Source organism: Osmerus mordax, chromosome 3 (genome assembly GCF_038355195.1).
Source record: "Osmerus mordax isolate fOsmMor3 chromosome 3, fOsmMor3.pri, whole genome shotgun sequence".
NCBI classification, from domain to species: Eukaryota; Metazoa; Chordata; class Actinopteri; order Osmeriformes; family Osmeridae; genus Osmerus; species Osmerus mordax.
Window position 1 is genome coordinate 13,662,587 of NC_090052.1, and position 18,468 is coordinate 13,681,054.

Here is an 18,468-nt window from a genome sequence, read left to right on the forward strand (position 1 = left end):
AAGCTGGCGTGTGTGCATCCGTGTGTGTGTGTGTTAGACATCTGGTTCTAAGTCACATACAGGAACTGTGCCTTTCTTTCCACTGCTATCAGTTACAGACAGAATGAGGGGAAAACTCTTGTACACTTTTGACCCTTTTTTACACACTCTAGATCTCACACACACTTTGAGACTTCGATGCCCGTTGAGGAAATAACTGATTTTATACAACAGCATGGATATTATCAAATGAATCACCTATACATATAAGGTGTTGGTGGCATTAGTATTTAAGACACCAAGAGAATGGTCTCTACATTAAGTGAGTATTGTGTAGACAGAGTGTGTATGACTTTTAAACCCCTAGAAAGAAAGCGTATTCCCTGTGTAAGTCTGTCCTTCTCTGAAATTACTTTCTGTAATGAGCACAGCTTCCCAGTAATTACTGTCAGGACTTATCATTAGCCTTTTAACTCAGCTAATCTAACACTGCATCTCACTCTTTCTCTCCCTCTCTTTCTCCCTCTGTCTGTCTTTCTCTCATTTTCTCTTGTTCTCTTGTCATTCTCTCTCCATTTCTCATCTTTACCTTTGAGCCTCCTCTCCTTCTCTGTGTCTGTGCATTTCTATATATATTGCTATAACCATCCCTCTCTCTCTCCCTCTGTCTCTTTCTCATTATCTCTCTCTCTCCTTCCATGTTCCCCCCTCTCTCGTTCTCCCTCCAGGCTCTGCAGGAGAAGGTGGAGAGTCTGCAGAGACAGCTGCATGCCTCAGAGAAGAAGCTACTTAACAAAGAACTTGAGAATCAGGAACAGGTAACCGATGCTCCCCCCTCCACACACACACACACTCCACCTTCCTCACCCCATACCCACTCTCTTCACCCCCCCCCCATGCCAATCCCCCCCCCCCTTTATCCATCCCCCCTTTCCACACTCTTAGTCTCTCTTTCTGTCTTTCAGCTCCACACCGCAGTCTACACCACAATCACCCTAACCTCCCAAAACATGATCCCTCCCAGTACCCTTGTATCCATCAAGTCCTGACCCCTACCAACATCATTCATCCACTTCCTTCTCTCCTTCTCACACCTTACCTCTCCTCACCTTCCCACTTTGAGTGTGTCTCATACCCTCTCTCTCTGCTTACCCTCCCCACACACACACGCATGCACACACACAGTGTCTCACAGACCTCCAAACTCAAGTCCATGACCAATTCCCATCACACCCTCCGGGTGGGTAGGGACAGTACACCTTCTCTACTACTTCTCTCTCTTCTCTCCTTCTCCCTCCCCACTTTTCTTATTCACCCTTACTCCTTAGTTCAGAGAGAGTCAGAGAGATATGCACCCTTGAACATTTCCCAAATTCCTTGAGATCCGGCTTCAAGAGCCAGTGCTGGGGGCCAGGAATACCACAGCCACTGAGGTTCAGAGGAAAACCCTACACACACACATTTCCCTGGTCTGCCCTGTAATAAGGAATTTCCATGACCTTGACACACACAGAAGAAAAGAGTAATGACCAGGTTGTGTCTGTGCATTCTGGAGCTTGGTATGTACACCAGAGACAGACTCTTTGTCGTCGTCGTCCCATGCCCAGACCAGACCACTGACCGTTGACACACACTTCACACACCCCTGTGAGGATACACCAGGTCTGGGCTGCATAAATCTACAGGAGGGGTTGGTGTTTTACATTTACATTTATGCATTTAGCAGACGCTTTTATCCAAAGCGACTTCCAAGAGAGAGCTTTACAAAAGTGCATAGGTCACTGATCATAACAACGAGATAGCCCCAAACATTGCGAGCAGCCAAAACATGAAGCATACATTGTGAAAAACCAAATAAGTGCTAAAGGGAAGAACCATAACAGCATTCAGTTAAACAAGTTACAATTAAACAACATGAAACTCAAAAAGTGCAAGAATGTACCTGTAGAAAAACAATCAACAGTAAAATATTTCACAGCTAGTACAAGAATTTAAATCTGTTACAACTAACCAACAACAGCAACAAGTCTCTCAATAAGAGTCATTGTGATACTGGAGGAAACTAACATCAGGTCCAGTCAAGCATTCCTAAGTGCCGTTGTACTCCCGGAACAAGTGCGTCTTGAGCCTTTTCTTGAAGGTGGGGAGACAGTCAGTGTCCCTGATGGAGGTGGGGAGTTGATTCCACCATTGGGGGGCCAGACAGGAGAAGAGCTTGTGTTGGGACTGGGCGCTCTTGAGCGGTGGGACCACCAGACGGTTTTCAGAAGAAGACCCTAGATGGCGGGTGGGGGTGTAAGGCTGGAGGAGAGACTTGATGTAGTCGGGTGCAGTCCCGTTCACCGCTCGGAAGGTCAGTACCAGTGGGCTGTCAGCCACTAACCCCTTCAAAGTTCATCCCAAAGTCGTATCCTTAATCAACACTGCAGTGATTCAGACTTTCATAATTGTGCCACCTTTAATTCCATACCTCAGCGTATAGAGTTTTTCTAAACACAATTAGGAATAGCATGTATTAGGAGAACAATATCATACTTGGAAAATGTGGGTGAGTAATAATGGTACTTTCTGCCATCGGACTTTTTAATTTTGCTCCATCACGTTGTTTTTTTAGATTAGATTAGATTCAACTTTATTGTCATTGCACAGAGTACAGTACTGAGGCAACGAAATGCAGTTTAGCATCTAACCAGAAGTGGAAAAACAGCAAAAAGTGCAGAGCATGGCATGTGTAAAGTTCAATAAGTGAACAAATAGACACAAATAGACAGTTTTGGGCCTCTACTGCTTTCTGGTGATAGAGGATAGAGGCTGCCTGTGAGGCACTTATCTTCTTACACTTCTGAAAGACTACAGCTCATTTAAAATTCTGCAGCTAGATTATTAACCAAAACTAAAAGGAGAGAACACATTAGTCCGGTCCTAGCTACTTTACACTGGCTCCCTGTTACCTTCAGACACTGTATGACTATGTTGACACTGTATGACTATGTTTAGCCTGTGTTCTGCTCCTCTCTCTCACCAACCGTCTCTGGAGGAGGGGATCCCTCTCTGAATTGCTCCTCCCAAGGTTTCTTCCATTTTTTTCTCCTGTTGAGAGTTTTTTGGGAGTTTTTCCTTGTCTTCCTTGAGGGTTTAGGTTGGCTGAGGGGCAGTTCTATGGGCATATGTGAAGCCCTCTGTGACATGCTTGCGTGTAAAAAGGGCTATACAAATAAATTTGATTTGATTTGATTCAGAATGGACTTTAAGGTCCTTTTCCAGAGGACCTAGCTACATTGTTAACTCTCTTATAAACTACACACCAGCTAGAACACTGCGATCATCAAATGCAGGCCTATTAGAGGTCACCAGAAGTAATAAGATTGGTGATGCGGCCTTGTCAATTACGCCCCAAAACTCTGGAACAAATTACCCATAAATATTAGGGAAGCAAACACGCTAGACATTTTCAAAAGACAGCGTAAAACCTATCTTTTTACCAAAGCATTTAAATAATTTTATCTCATAAGGGTACTACTATTATTATTATTATTAGTTTTTTTATTGTTTTATTATTGTGTTTTATTGTTGCGGCTAGTCTGGGTTGTTATATGTTTTAGAAACTGCAAAGGCAGCTCGAGTCTAAGACGGATTCGAGAGACCGCAGATAGATTGCGGCTAGTCTGGGTTGTTATATGTTTTGGAAACTGCAAAGGCAGCTCGAGTCTAAGACGGATTCGAGTGACCGCAGATGGATTGCGGCTAGTCTGGTTTGATATATGTTTTGGAAACTGCAAAGGCAGCTCGAGTCTAAGACGGATTCGAGAGACCGCAGATAGATTGCGGCTAGTCTGGGTTGTTATATGTTTTGGAAACTGCAAAGGCAGCTCGAGTCTAAGACGGATTCGAGGGACCGCAGATGGATTGCGGCTAGTCTGGTTTGATATATGTTTTGGAAACTGCAAAGTCAGCTCGAGTCTAAAACGGATTCGAGAGACCGCAGATAGATTGCGGCTAGTCTGGGTTGTTATATGTTTTGGAAACTGCAAAGGCAGCTCGAGTCTAAGACGGATTCGAAGGAAAACATTCGTTTTGCATCTGATAACTTGCAGATGGATTGCGGCTAGTCTGGTTTGATATGTTTTGGAAACTGCAAAGGCAGCTCGAGTCTAAAACGGATTTGAGAGACCGCAGATGAATTGCGGCTAGTCTGGTTTGATATATGTTTTGGAAACTGCAAAGGCAGCTCGAGTCTCAGACGGATTCGAGATACCTCAAAGACTGCGGCTTATGTGTTTTGATTCCCGCAAAGACTGGGGCTTGTATTTTGTTGAGTTACATTTTAATTTGTATTCTTATTTTTTATTTATTTGTATTACTTTTATCACTTGTATAATTATTTTTATTGATTTTATGTAAAGCACCTTGAGCTGCAATTCTTGTATGAAATGTGCTATATAAATAAAGTCTTATTATTGGGTGTTCTTTGCCTTTGGCAAGGGCACAACCTTGGTTCTCTCACATATATATTATTGGTGGCCAAGCCGCGAAGCGGCGAAGCCACTTAAGTGTTTCTACCTTTTCTTATTGGTGGCCAAGCCGCGAAGCGGCGAAGCCACTTAAGTGTTTCTACCTTTTCTTATTGGTGGCCAAGCCGCGAAGCGGCGAAGCCACTTAAGTGTTTCTACCTTTTCTTATTATTGGTGGCCAAGCCGCGAAGCGGCGAAGCCACTTAAGTGTTTCTACCTTTTCTTATTATTATTACACTTCTTCTCCCATTGGAGTCTATGGCAGCCCCTAGAACCATATGGTAAAAAGTTGTGAAATTTGGCACACTCATTAAGCATAGTCCCCTCTTTATTTTCACCAACTTTTATGTCTCCCATTCGAGCACTCTAGCGCCACCAACGGGTCAAAGTTGGACTTGTGTTTACACACGTAACGTTTGAACCGTATGACCGATTTTCAAAAATGAGGTACCGTTGGATTCCCTGTATTTGGTGTCATGTGATCACTGGGCGTGGCCGCAGGATGCAAAAATGTGTTTTGGCCAATAACTGTTGATTCGTTTGCCTTTATTAAGTGATTCCTTTGTCTGATGATTATCTTGGGACATCCCGTGTGTGACACATGATAACTTGTGATAACAGCCGAATTGATGCGGCCGCCATTTTGAATTACTGAAAAAACGGTTTTTCTTTACTCGTCCTACAAATGTTTTCCAATCTTCACCAAATTTGGCAGAGATCATCTTCAGACCAAGCCTCACAAAAGCCATCATATGTTTTTTGGATTTTCAAAACCGTTTGCCCGGTACGGCCAATCAAAATGTGCCTTTAAGCCAGCAAACAGGAAGTTGGGTCGTATCTCAGCAAATCTTTGATGGATTCACACCAAACTTGTTGCGTGTACTCGTAACCCTCTTCTGAGGATGTCTAACATGTTTTATGGGTCATTCGACTGCTTGGCCACCTCATTGCTGCTTGCAGCTATATTTATTATTATTATTGTTTCTCTTCACACCCCTAAATCTTCGTCAATATTTGCCTACATAGACAACCTAGGTGTCAAAAGTTTTGTCTTGGTAGCGATTGAGTTGCTTGTATTTTTATTTACGTTCCGTTGCATGGTTTAGGCTCAAGTTAAGTTTTTGTGGCGAAAAGTGAAGCTAACGGTGGCTAATTTGCACAGTCACTAACGTTATTAACGTCACTAACGTCACGAAAACACGCGTGACTACCTGTAGCAGAACATTCGTTTTGCATCTGTTAACTTGGGGGATAGCTAGGCTAACTATAGCTTTACTGCAAGGCAGCTGCAGAAATGCCACAAGCAAAGAGGCCAGGGTGAACTAATTACTCATTTTACTTTGTGATGTGAAACACAATTGTGAAATGTAATGTACAATATTAGCTGATATTATTAAGGAAGTAGGCCCACATCTACTTTCGGAAACGGTAGTCTACTATTTCACTGAAGCATTAGCATGACATTAGCCTCTGTTGCTCGGGCAACACATACTACAGTGGTCTATGATGCATCTGTTTTCAATCGTTAAAATAAACATTCCTCACAAATACATTTTCGTTGTAGGATTTATTATGACATTACATTACAAGTAAACGATTTGTTGGTGAAATTATCATTACCTGTGGTTTCAAACCAGTGTTGCTCACTGCAACGCTGTAGCCTACGTGAGACACGCTACAAAAACATCTACACAGCTGTTTAGGAAGTCAAACGGCGACAGAACATGTTCGGCACTCCCCTTACTTAAATCAAAAGTCTTTCAATAGGTGAAACTATCTGACTACTAACCTGAACTTCATTGCCACAGCCTAAACTTTGTCAATCTCTTCATGAAAATAATTAATTTCAGCCTAAACCGTACAACGGAACGTTAAATCGAATTCAACCAACGCAATCGCTACCAAGACGAACACAGCAGTAGTCTAGTACTGCACTGTAGTAGTAGAATTTACCGGGGCAGCTTCTCCACACAGCGCTATATCGCATTTTGCGTTGTTACTGACAATGATCGCTACCAGTGAGCTTTTTATGAATGAGCGATTTTCCACTAAATAAATGTCAAGCTTATTTACATTTTTGGGGCCATATTTTCAGTTAGCAGATGGTAATGTTTGAATCACGATTCCATCTTCTACTGCCGGGTAATGTCGTAGAATAATCTTCAAAGGGGTTCTTTATTAATGAATGAATGCAATGAGTAGGCAATTTTTACACCGGTCTGACAAATCTTTTCTTTTTGATTTAGCTATGAGGCTGCCTCTTGCAGGGGAAATGAGAAGACATCATATTTCATTCTACACTTCACTCGTATTTCGAGTTGTAAATGAGCAGCAAAAAAATGCTTTTAAATCTATGTAATATTTATAAATAATAAGTAGGCCCTATGCATTTTTATATGAAATATACAGAAATATCAGTCGTAAAAATGTCATTAAAAAACGGACCCCTGTGCAACTGACTCAAGCAAGCACACCCTACAATTTCCTCAGAAATTGTACCCTCTCTAGTTATTACTTATCTTCTTCCACCTCATAAACCCACATACTAGCCTAGCTTTCTCTCTCCTCGCTCACCTAAGGTCAGGCCTCACGCTGTACTGGAGTTTGTGTGCGTGTGTGTATGCAGGACTTTTTGTGTGTATATAAGCTCATTAATTTGCGTGAGTGTGTTTGATTTTGTGTTTGTGTGTGTGGCAATAAAACCTGGGACAGACTCTCTCTCCTTCCTCGCAGTGATATTGCCCTAGTTTATCTGCCAAGATGTGTCTTTGTAATCCGAGCCTTCACACACCATAACAGCTTTTTGCCCAGACTTCACACAGATGTTGGCTGACTGTTTGTTCCAGGGCCCTTGCAGGCTCCCTACCTCTAAATGGGTGGGTCAGCTTCTCATTGTAAAGTTTGGACTCTCAGGTAAAGTACAAAAGTTTAGTACCACAGGCCTTTTCGATACATTATAACATGAGTCATGAAGTAGTGCTTCACAAAGTTCAAATTAATACCATGACAGTAACCTAGAAGCGTATCATATAAACAGATCGGTGTTTAAGGTGAGATGTACTGTGCGGATCTAAATGAAGGAGGACTAGTTCTGCAGCCGTCAATCTCTTCTGTCCCCAGAATAGTTTTTTGTAGTTTCACAATCGATCAGCAACAGCTGAGCTAACCCATCCCCTTTCTCAGAACTTGAGATATGTTCCTAGTTCTAATCCGTCCTACCTCATTGAGTTGTGCAGTTCTGTGAAGCACTTTGTATATTCCTCCTCAGTGAAGGGTTTTTGAGTTCAAACCGCTCCTTGATGAACTCTGAGTGCAAACTCATAGATGTGGCGGTGCAAACTTTGTGAGTGGGATTGTTTTTGATGTACCCTCTTGTATCTGACAAGGTTCACTTTGGAATCTTCCAGCAGCACAAACCGCCCCCCCGCCCCCCACCTCCTGCTTCATTAGCATACATCAAGCTTCCTGACGACATGACAAACTTCATTTGAATGTTCAAAGTGTCAAGGCCTTGTATTTTTCTCCTGGCAGCTGTCAAAAACACCCATGTGTCACAGTATCAAGCAGCAGGGAAAGTGAAACCACCAGCATAATCTAAAGACTATATATAGATGAGATTGTTTGAGAGGATGGAGGAAAAAAAAGATCCTGCTCTTCTTTGTCTTCAGTATGGAGAACGGGCTTCATCAGAAACAGGCCCAAAAAAGGAGGAGGCCTAAAAGGGGGTTGAAACCGACTTCCCAGAAGTTCTGATTTGTTCCTCCTTTTCTCAGATGACCGAAAGCTTTGGAGAATAGTTGCACTTTTCTTTTTCCCTACTCCCTCCCTCCCTCGTCATCCGGAATCTGTCAATGACTAAAACCTGGCAGTGAGGTTTTTCATCAGTGAGCACCTTCAAAAGGTCCAAACATCTGTCTGATTGGTAAGCAGTCTCTTTTAGGACTTGTCCCATCCCTTCCACCACCTGTCAGAAGAAGGGCTTTACAGTACAAACAAAAATGCAGGGAGAAATAGATGTGGAAAAAGATATGAAAACTGTCTAGAAGACGCAGAAATGAAAGTGTGTAGAAAAGGCATCCATGTTTTGTTTTTTTGATGTTCCTGGTTCATTTTTATTTATTTATCTGTGCATAGGTACAGTATGGCCATGAGGGGTTATTGGGTTCAATCGGCACTCTCTGGCCTACTGTAAAGTGGCAGTTCTGTCTGTAAGCTGAATCCACAAACATATATTACACAATAGACCATGACAGTGTTGCTGATACATACAACAGTGTAGAGTGTAAAAATCAAAGCTTATGTTTCAAAGACAGCCTCTGCTTTGTTAAGGCTGACCAGTGCATCCATAGACTGGTCTTCAAACTAATGACATTTTAATTTTTACATGAATTATGTAAGTATTTCAGTATTACAAAAAAGTCGACCTGCAGCTATTGCAAAGAAGTGTTCTTTTAGTTATTTCAGTCCTTCCCACGCCCACATTTTATAATCTAACACAGCTGCTTGTGAAGTCATTAGGCTGGGAGCCAGGTAGACAATGCTATTTTATAATACTGTTCCTCTCGACCAAAGGGGGGCTCATCCCAGGCCCCCTTTACCCCATCTCCCTGAATGTAGTTGCTTAAACACCACAAAAAAATTATTGTGGTGATTGCATCTCTATCTTTCAGATCATACAACACATTTAGCTCCAATACATTATACAAGACTTTAGGCCAAAGGAAGACTGGATACTGTGTGTATAACTTTGAGGCTAATCAGAACAGACATCCCATGAATTGTTGCTTAACAGTCTACACATGAAGAATGCTGCAGTGAAATGGAAACGTTTTGATTTTGAAAGTTGTTTATTAAAGATGCTTTAAAGCAGAACTGAAAATTAGTTTTAAGTTCATCACACCACAGAATAATGTGTTGTTAACTACCCATCCAAATTAGATGAAAAAAAACGGACAAGTATGTTATATTAGGCTTTGAAATCATGAGAAAAGCGTGTCGCCTAAAGGAACTGAAGCTCCGCCCCCTCAAATTTATTGAATTTAGCAACAGCAAGAAGTAGCTAAATCAGTTGCAGATATCAGAACAGACCTACCTGCAGTCTCTGAGTGTTTGATGTGTTAATTACTTTGTCTTTGCATCGTACCAGCTGAGTAACAGAATTCAGGTTATATAAACCGTGTGTGATCTGACGTAGATAGGTTGGGTTTTGCCCCGCCTATACAAAACCTGAGCTGAAAACGGGTGAGAAACTATTCAACGGTCTCAATCCACATTTCAGTGCGACAAAGTTTTTGCGCTTTGCACATGCTTTCAGCAACTCATTTCACACGTATATAATGAACTGAGAAGCAAATCATGAAATTTGCTTTACAGCATCTTTAAGGATGTGTGTTTTTTTACCCGGTGTTTGTAGTTTCGGTTTGAGGTGGTCAACTGTTTTGTCTGGGCCACTGAATTGTTATGACTGTAGCCATGTTTATATATAGAAAAAAGTTAAAAAATGTGCTCATGTCTTCACCTCTATTCTGAACTCCTTGGAATCCTAAATTACAGCCTGCAAAGCCATTTTTCACATTTGTTTGAAAAGAATCCTCTCAAATGACTTAAAACTTACTTTTTCACAGAGAAAAAAAAAGCCAGAACAATCAGCTAAATCCACAACAGAAAAATTATTTTAGGAAAAGGAGTACCCTCACCCTCACAAATTTGTGAAAGGAGGAGGGCAGTAATGTTGGTGTTAGCTGGACCGTTGGTCATGACTTAACAGTGGCCGGTGTTGCAGGCTCTTGCTGTAATAACCCTTTGAAAATACTAAATATTTTCTCAAATATTTCTTTTCAAATGACCACAAAAGACTTCCATAGACTCTACAATCAGTGTGTGCACAGTGAACACCAGTCTGTGCGTGTGGGCAGGACTCTTTTTTTCAAGCTCAACTTTTTAAACTTTGTAATCAGACTATGGTTTCTACAGTGTAATTTGGCCCCAGACAGACTTCCTCCTCCCTGTTGAGGTAGTGAGAGCTTCAGTGTTTGATGTGTTTTACCCGCTGCTGGCGATGTTTAGCCGCTCCTACCCAGTGCTCCAGCTGTGGTACCCCACACTGTAGAACCCCTGATGGCCAGTAGGGGGCAATGTGATGAGCCTTACATCTTGTGGAACCCCTGTGGAGATGTGAAGTTATCTGAGGAGAGGGAAGGTCCACTGGCTTCCTGCTGCTCCTGTGAGTGCGAACACAGACATGTTTTGAATGGACTCTTGGACTTGGCCTCTTGGAAAGATTTATCTTTTTCATCAGTTTTTTTATCCCAGCTTTACGCGCTGTTTGAGTATCAGTCATCTGCAAATGTGAATTGATGAGACCTTCTCTACACCCCCCAGGTGACTGCAGTGCGTCAGGACTGTGAGTTGAAGATTAAGGGGTTAATGCCAGCTGAGCTACGTCAAGAACTGGAAGACACCATCACCTCTCTGAAGTCTCAGGTGAGAAGTAACTCCCAGTCGGCCATGTTGTTGGTTAGAGTCCGTCCCAGTTGAACTTACAATTTTCCTTTGGTTATTTTGAATCATAAAGATGGAAGTTTGTACCTTCCTCCCATAAATGTTTTCCTGTCCCTCCTTCTACAAATTGATCTAAACCACCAGAAACTCAACCCACATGTTTACTTTGAACTGCATGTCACAGATTCTTGGGACCAAAGACAAAAGTACGGGAGGGGGAACACTATTATACTTTGAAACAACATTAATAAAACCAACGGGGGTCTGGGTCTGCTCATAATAATTTTGCAGGGCCTTGTCTGACATGAAACTGGTGGAGGGGGGCTTTCAGCAGTCCAACATTCTCAATCTGAACAATAGGCCTTTTACTTTGTCGGCTGCCCGCACCATCAGCGTTTGTTAGGGGGAGCCTCTCAACAGCACCAATGCCCAGCCTGCTTCGAATAGCTCAACCCAGATCCCTTTTCAGCCTGTGACCGCAGTCCTGTGATCCGATATGTTTATACGATGTAATTCGTGACCAGAACAGCCTCCCCTCTCATTGAGGATGTCTTGGGTTTTGCACATTACGATGCATTATTTTTGAGGATGAAAAACTGTATGGATAGAAAATGAGCCTGTGTCTCCAACCACAGCGAAACAAACAAAACGAACTTCTCTCCCCTGGAAGTCTGTGTACTTCCAAATCCAGTGTCCCTAACATGTGCCCCACTAAACTCCCCAGATATCCCTGTGTCCTAACCTGGTAATCCACCAACCCAAACCCCCGCTTGCCTGACCCCAGCTTAAAAAAAAAATTATTCCTCAATCATGAGCTAACCCCCTTTTTCCACCCAGTTACTCTAACCTTACCATTCAAAATATTTCTTCCAAACTCCACTTGTTCCAACTACTAGTTGTTAACATGAAAATGTCTCTCTATTTCATGTGCTCGCTATGTGCTTCCTGTCTTCCACAGGTAAACTTTCTCCAGAAGAGAGCCTCTGTGCTCCAGGATGACCTGGATTCCTGTCGCAGTAGAAGGTCGGTGTGTTTGTAGCTCTCTTGCTGAGTGTGCTCATACATGCTTCTACGCATACTACATTCACAGTTGTATGTGCAATATCAATATACACTTGCGTGTACCATTGACTCCCATATAAGTTCCTGCAATATCAGACCCAAAGTGTTTTAAATAGGTTCATGTGACTGGGAAAAGCGTCACTATGGAAGCCTTTGATGTTCTGGTGATCCATCACATTGTCAGACTGCAGCAATGGATTTATGTAAAGCATCTATACATACTCAGTGATAAGAAGCCTAGTCAAATGGGTTCTGGCCCCATGACGCTTCTCACATATCAGGGCCAGATCTTTCCCAGGCCCCTGAGTCATGTAGTGTTCTCAAACTGGAAGATCCCTCTCACTAACAAGCTGGCCTCTTGTCCCTCTATTAAAGAACAAGATGCCTTTTTGTGTTTGTGTCTGTGAGATTATGGCTAAACCTGTGTTTACCTGTCTCCCAACACCCCACCCCATCTCCCAACACCCCACTTCCCTTAATACAGGTAACCGTGGACCCGTCCACTCTCTCCATCCAAGAACATGAAGGATAAGGCAGATGTGAGCCTCACTGACATGGTTACCATGTATAACACACATGCACCAATGCCTTTCATGCCATACAACTACTAATCATCTAAGCCAGTTCTGTCTGTTGTGCGTCATGATGTTTTACACTTGTGATGTTCTTTAAAAAAAAAAATATATTTAGTTTCTACGTACCTGTTGTGGAATATTGAATGCACTGCATGTTTTTACTGCTCTGTGTGGCAACTCAACATCAAAATCAAGTTTGACAGTAAATGATCATATCAAATTGTATTATTTTAATTAAAGTATTTTTTTATAATAAACATTTGTTTTGTTCTGCATTAACTTGATCTAAATGTAGTTATTTATTCACACCATCGATAATATGTTCATATCCATTTTACATGTACACTTGATGAGCATCCATATTGGATAAGACTGTCAGTCAAACCCTTTGATCTCATGTCAAAGAACTTGAATCCTCCATTACTTTTAGTGGTATTTGGTGTTCATTTTCTTTCCAAGACTATCCTTTTTTGGGCTCTCAAAAGAATCTACGGCTATTCAGTTGGGGGGTTTGTGGTCAGTACAGATAAAGAGCTCTGGAAATATTGTTTGAACCTCCTGCCAAATACTACAACAGTTTGGTCCAAAGACTGATTCCTCAGTACCATGCCATGACTTTGTGTTTTACCAGTGGCTCCACTCAAAACCCATCTCCATGACCCATACTTCAGTTCACAAAACACCCTGCGTCTAGGCCTTCACAGACAAAGGGGTTGTTTAATGGTTATGCCTGTTGATGGTCCAAGTAAGGGCCACTATTGTTTTCCAGTAGTACTTAATGTCTATGATTGTTGTCATAACAATGTTGAAAATCAGATTAGAGTTCAAAAAAGCAGATCTTGCAGGCATTTGCATTGGAATTTCTGGCGTTTATGCATGCCTTTGCGCACTTCCTCGATTTCCCATTGTCCATGACCTGCCTGACTGTTTCCAAATGTAATGCTACACCAATGCCTGTATTTATTTGATGTTCTAATTCTGCTGCCCAAAACCTGGAATTGAGTCTTTCGGCAGAAAGTCTTTGTAGTGTCTGTTGTATATGGAAAGGGCATGCAGAGAACTTGTACCAACTAAAGGGATTACAATCTACGATTATTCTACACGTTTTATGCTAGTGATTCTAATTGCTTAATGTGGTATTCATTTGAGGGGTTGGTGAGATGGGCTGTATTTGACATGGGTGAGGGTGAACATTTTGGAATATCTTGGCTGTGTGTGTGGGCGCACATATGTGTGTTTATATTTGCAAAAGCTGTTAGGGTTTGTTTATCAGAGTTTAACCATGTCCAGTGTGGAACTAAAGGTCAAACCAGGAAGTAAGCTTCTGTATTTCCTGTATTACCCAGTCACAATGTTTGTCTTAGCAGTCGGACTATTATCAGAACAGGGACAGTGTAGTTCTGTCCCTGTCTGAATGAGAGATTGTCAAAGTAATATAATATATTCCCATTATGGATTAAAGGACTCCTCTACATCCTCTATGTGATATCTCAAAGGTTGAGGGGGGGGGGTCAATGGGACATTGAAAAGGCCATTCGGGAATGTGACTGGTCACCTCCCTTCATCAGTGTGTTCTGTATCACTGCGCAGGATGCCACCCTTGCAAAAGGCAGGGATGGTTGATGGGTTCGCGTTTGAGGGTGTTTCCTTCTGTTCTTCTAAAATTGTGTTTTGGGTTGTGTGGGGTAGCCTTTTGTATCTACTGTGTATAATCAACCCTCACTGGGAGCATGTGTCCATTAGTGACTGCCTGATTATTCATGCTTGTGATTGACTGTATGTAGCACTCGCTGTGTGAGTGTGTTGGTGTCTATTCATGATTCGCTGCGTATTTGCAGTGTGTGCTTATGTGCATGTTCAAGAGTCAGTGAATCTTTTTATAGAGCTATTTTCTGAGTCAGTCCCTGGGAGGCCTAGTGTTTGGCTGCTGTTCTCCGACTGCATAAATAAACCTGTTTATCGCCGACATGCCATGTCTCACTCACTGCTCTATTTATTTAGTATTTCCCGTCATGTTTTTTCTCGCCTCCGTTTCTTGTTGATTTGACACTGATGTTGACGGCAATGTAGCTGAGGTTTTTTCTAGGCTGTCTGTCAACCGTTGATTCCTCCGAGCAACAATGCTCAGCCTAACTGTTGAGTGGAAGGAGAGTTAGGCAGGGAGATCTGCACGGGTATGTGAGTGATGGTAGATCAATGTTCTCTGTTCGTTTGAATGATTGCCACATGGATTTTCTGTCAGGACTGATAGTCGGTGGGTGAACTAAAGGCCGGAACACAAGGAGGACCAGGAGTTGTTCTCCAACACTTCCCGCTACAATCACCGTCAGAAGAAACAAGTTGTAGTAGGATATTTAGGCGTGGATGGGGTTGATGAAAAGTGTCAGTTTCTTCATAAACGGAGTGACTAAGTTCAGTTGAGTTCTGGAAGTATTATCAATCTGCAGATTGGGAAAGACATCCAGACCTCTGACAATAAATGACAACACAACACCAGGTTTAGGTCTCAATCATGTCTTTCTCAGCTCTGAAGGCCGGAGGACTATCTTTTATAGGGCACAAGAATGTAAACATAGATAGTGACAGTCAGGCAGTAATGACGTTACAACAGAGAAAGAGATTCACAGCTCCCAACACATGACAACTCTCAGACTAGAGAGAGATCATGGTTGGAGCTCACCTTGTAGTCATGACAAGGGACGTTTACCCAGTACTTTCTCTATTCCCGAACATCTATTAACCCTGACACATAGACACATCTACTCTTATTAATAGCAAGCTTACATGAGAACATACTAACTAGTATCCAATTATTAGTTCTATTGATTAGTGAATAATGTAAGCACACAGGAAATTCCAATTTCTTCCACAGGGTGTGATATAGATCAGTTCATTGGTGCGCTTCATTATTCAAATACCCTTTTTTCTCTCTTCCAAATTTCTGTGGATCCCACCACCCTTGTCCTCGTCTCAACATCTTGGTCTGCTGATTCTGTTAATCCCTACAGCGATCACAGAATCAGTGTGTTCAACCACAGCCCTGTCACAACAGGAAGTTGTAGTGACATGTAATAACAACTGTAAAGACTGATGGGCCATTTAGTAGCCTCTGTCTCTGGCTTCCTCCCCTCAGTCTCCAGAGACATAGTAGGATATATCTAAGTACATTTACATTTAGTCATTTAGCAGACGCTCTTATCCAGAGCGACTTACAGTAAGTACAGGGACATTCCCCCGAGGCAAGTAGTGTGAAGTGCCTTGCCCAAGGACACAATGTCATTTGGCAGAGCCGGGAATCGAACCGGTAACCTTCAGATTACTAGCCCGACTCCCTAACCGCTCAGCCACCTGACTCCCAGTAGAGGAAACTGTTTCCTCATTCCCTTTCGCGTGGCCGCTGTTTTAGTAAGACGTGAATGATATTCGCTCAAGTCATCATACTGACTGATTTTGTTATTTTCACTTTACATTTACACTTACTAGGCCGTAAGGTGAACCCTGTTATCGTTTCAACCCGCTCCACAGTCTGGCATCTACACAATATTTAGCTCATAAAAAAGAACGAGCGACTTACAGTAAGTACAGGGACATTCCCCCGAGGCAAGTAGGGTGAAGTGCCTTGCCCAAGGACACAACGTCAGTTGGCATGACCGGGAATTGAACTGGCAACCTTTGGATTACTAGCCCGATTCCCTCACCGCTCAGCCACCTGACTCCCTAAGTAGTTAAAAGTGGTTTGTTCAAACCACTGGTTTGCTCTGAAAGCCAGATACCAGACTGCTCCATAGCTGTCCTTTCTAGCGCATCCTCTTGGAGACATACTGGCCCAGTATGGTCTCTGTCTTTGTCAGACTGTAGCTGAGGAAATGAGAGTCATTACCATGGGAGAGGAGAGAGTTTCATGGCCCAAAAGGGATTAGGATGTGCATCCGACATTGTTTCTATACATTGATAGACTTGAAAGTCAAGCGCAAAATGGGATTAAAGGGTTAAAAAAGACCAGTAAATAACCTTCAACAACCCAACTCGCCCCCCTTTCTCTTTTATGTCTCTCTTTCTTCTCTTCGCCTTATTTTTATATTTCTCTCTCTCTTTCCCCCTATCTCTTTACTTTCCTCTCACTGTTTTTCCAGCTCCTCTGTTATTCCCCCCAACCCCAGTCAATATTTCTCAAACTTGTTTTCTCTTTCCCCTCTATCTCTGTCCTCTCACCACCCTTTTTTAACATCAGAATGCACAGGTAGTAGTTGAACTCCCACTCTACATATGCTTGGATGGAGGCAATCCTTCAGAGGCCATCTCAGGTTGAAAGATTTCATTATTTCACGATTATTATTTCCCATAAATTGAACCTTTTAACAAGAAGCCCCTTCCCTCCTCCAAAACAGCCCCATAACAAGCTGCTGAATTGTTGCTCCTCTTTAACTTTAAGGGTATTATACACCATGTCCAACTTCAAAGACCCTCTTAACTCCACACTCTAATTGTATCTTCTCCAGCCTCTCTGTATGACATCTGATTCTGCTGACAACTGCACTTTTCCTCTCTTCCTTTTTCTTCTCTATTCTGTCCCTCTTCTTCTCATTCCTCCCTCCTCTAGCCACCTGTCATCTACACGTGTCCCCCTCCCCTCATCATATACTTACTTCATGGGTGGGGTGTTGGGGGACGGGGGGGTAATTGTTCTGATCTTGTTACCTTTTACAGACAGAGACTCAATTTGCTCTATGGAGTGGTTGTCTCACACCAAACAAACTGGAAAAAACTGTGTCTGGAGCCTTTCCACTGTCCTTCTCTGTCTCTCTCTGATCCCTCTCTCCAAACGGACGTTCGCACTTCCCCTCCTTGGTTGATAATTGTCATAAGCTTCCCTCTTGGTTTCATTTTCCATTGTCCTCCCCAAACATTCTTGGCTCTGGCTGCAGATAAAGGGATGAGCACTTCAAAGGGGCGCTGCTAAGAGCTTAACCCCAAGCTGAAAGGAGCAGCAGACAATACGGTAATTGAGAGCAGTTACTGATCACAGGGCTGCAGCACTGTGGCGAAAGAAGTGCAGACACACACACATTCACTTACTCTCTCCTTAAGAGTGTTTACGATGTTGCTATGGTGGTCAGTAGCATGGGTTATGACAGGGTCAAGGCTGCTCAGGATGTAATATACCACTGCCGTAAAGTCTCGTTCAAGCACTGCACTCTTTTTTACATCTGAAATTAATGTATCATCCATGTTCAATATCAGACTGTGATTTGACGGATAGTTTGAATTCTATGCCGCACAGGCATAGTCAGAACAACGGTACACAAACAGCATTCAGGGAGTAAACTAACTAGAAGTGATGTACAGTCTTTGTCTTTATGTTGTCCTCTGGAAGCTGACTGGATGTAATCTGTCCCTGTAATAATATCTTCACAAACAGACCCACACTTATGCCCCTTAACCTCTCCCTCCAACCATAATCCCTGATGTTCCAGCCCCAACCCCCTACACATACACACACTCCTCTGTATGGCTTCTTTTATAGGCCTGGACACCCCTGCTCCTGGCCAGGTCACGGTCTGGGGTCAGTCTCAGAAGTTTTCCAGAAGGAGGACCCCTCCTAGGAGCCCCCCTGCCATATCAAAGACCCTGAGATGGACACAAGGGCCCAACTGGCCCCCAGTAACGGCAGGGGGTCTGAGCGTATCCATAGAGATGGTTTTACCTCTGTGTTTATTGTCAGAGGTCACCCCCTCCCTCTAATATAAACAAAGGATGACATTGTTTGGTTGGCATTATATAGCTTGGTAGGACTGGGATCATATCACTTTCAAGAAATGTAGGGCTGGTAGAAGATATGA

The 18,468-nt window shown here is 42.7% G+C and overlaps 1 protein-coding gene across 1 annotated transcript in view; it reads left to right on the forward strand.

The window, feature by feature from the left end:
* cep112 (centrosomal protein 112) overlaps positions 1-12,823 on the forward strand; it is a 210,057-nt gene extending 197,234 nt beyond the window's left edge. Inside the window, exons 22-25 of the mRNA XM_067233023.1 lie at positions 708-797; positions 10,872-10,973; positions 11,950-12,014; positions 12,538-12,823. Of these exons, the coding sequence (XP_067089124.1) occupies positions 708-797; positions 10,872-10,973; positions 11,950-12,014; positions 12,538-12,541 (261 nt within the window). The 3' untranslated portion in view covers positions 12,542-12,823. The remainder of the gene's footprint in view (positions 1-707; positions 798-10,871; positions 10,974-11,949; positions 12,015-12,537) is intronic.
* Positions 12,824-18,468: the final 5,645 nt, after the last annotated feature.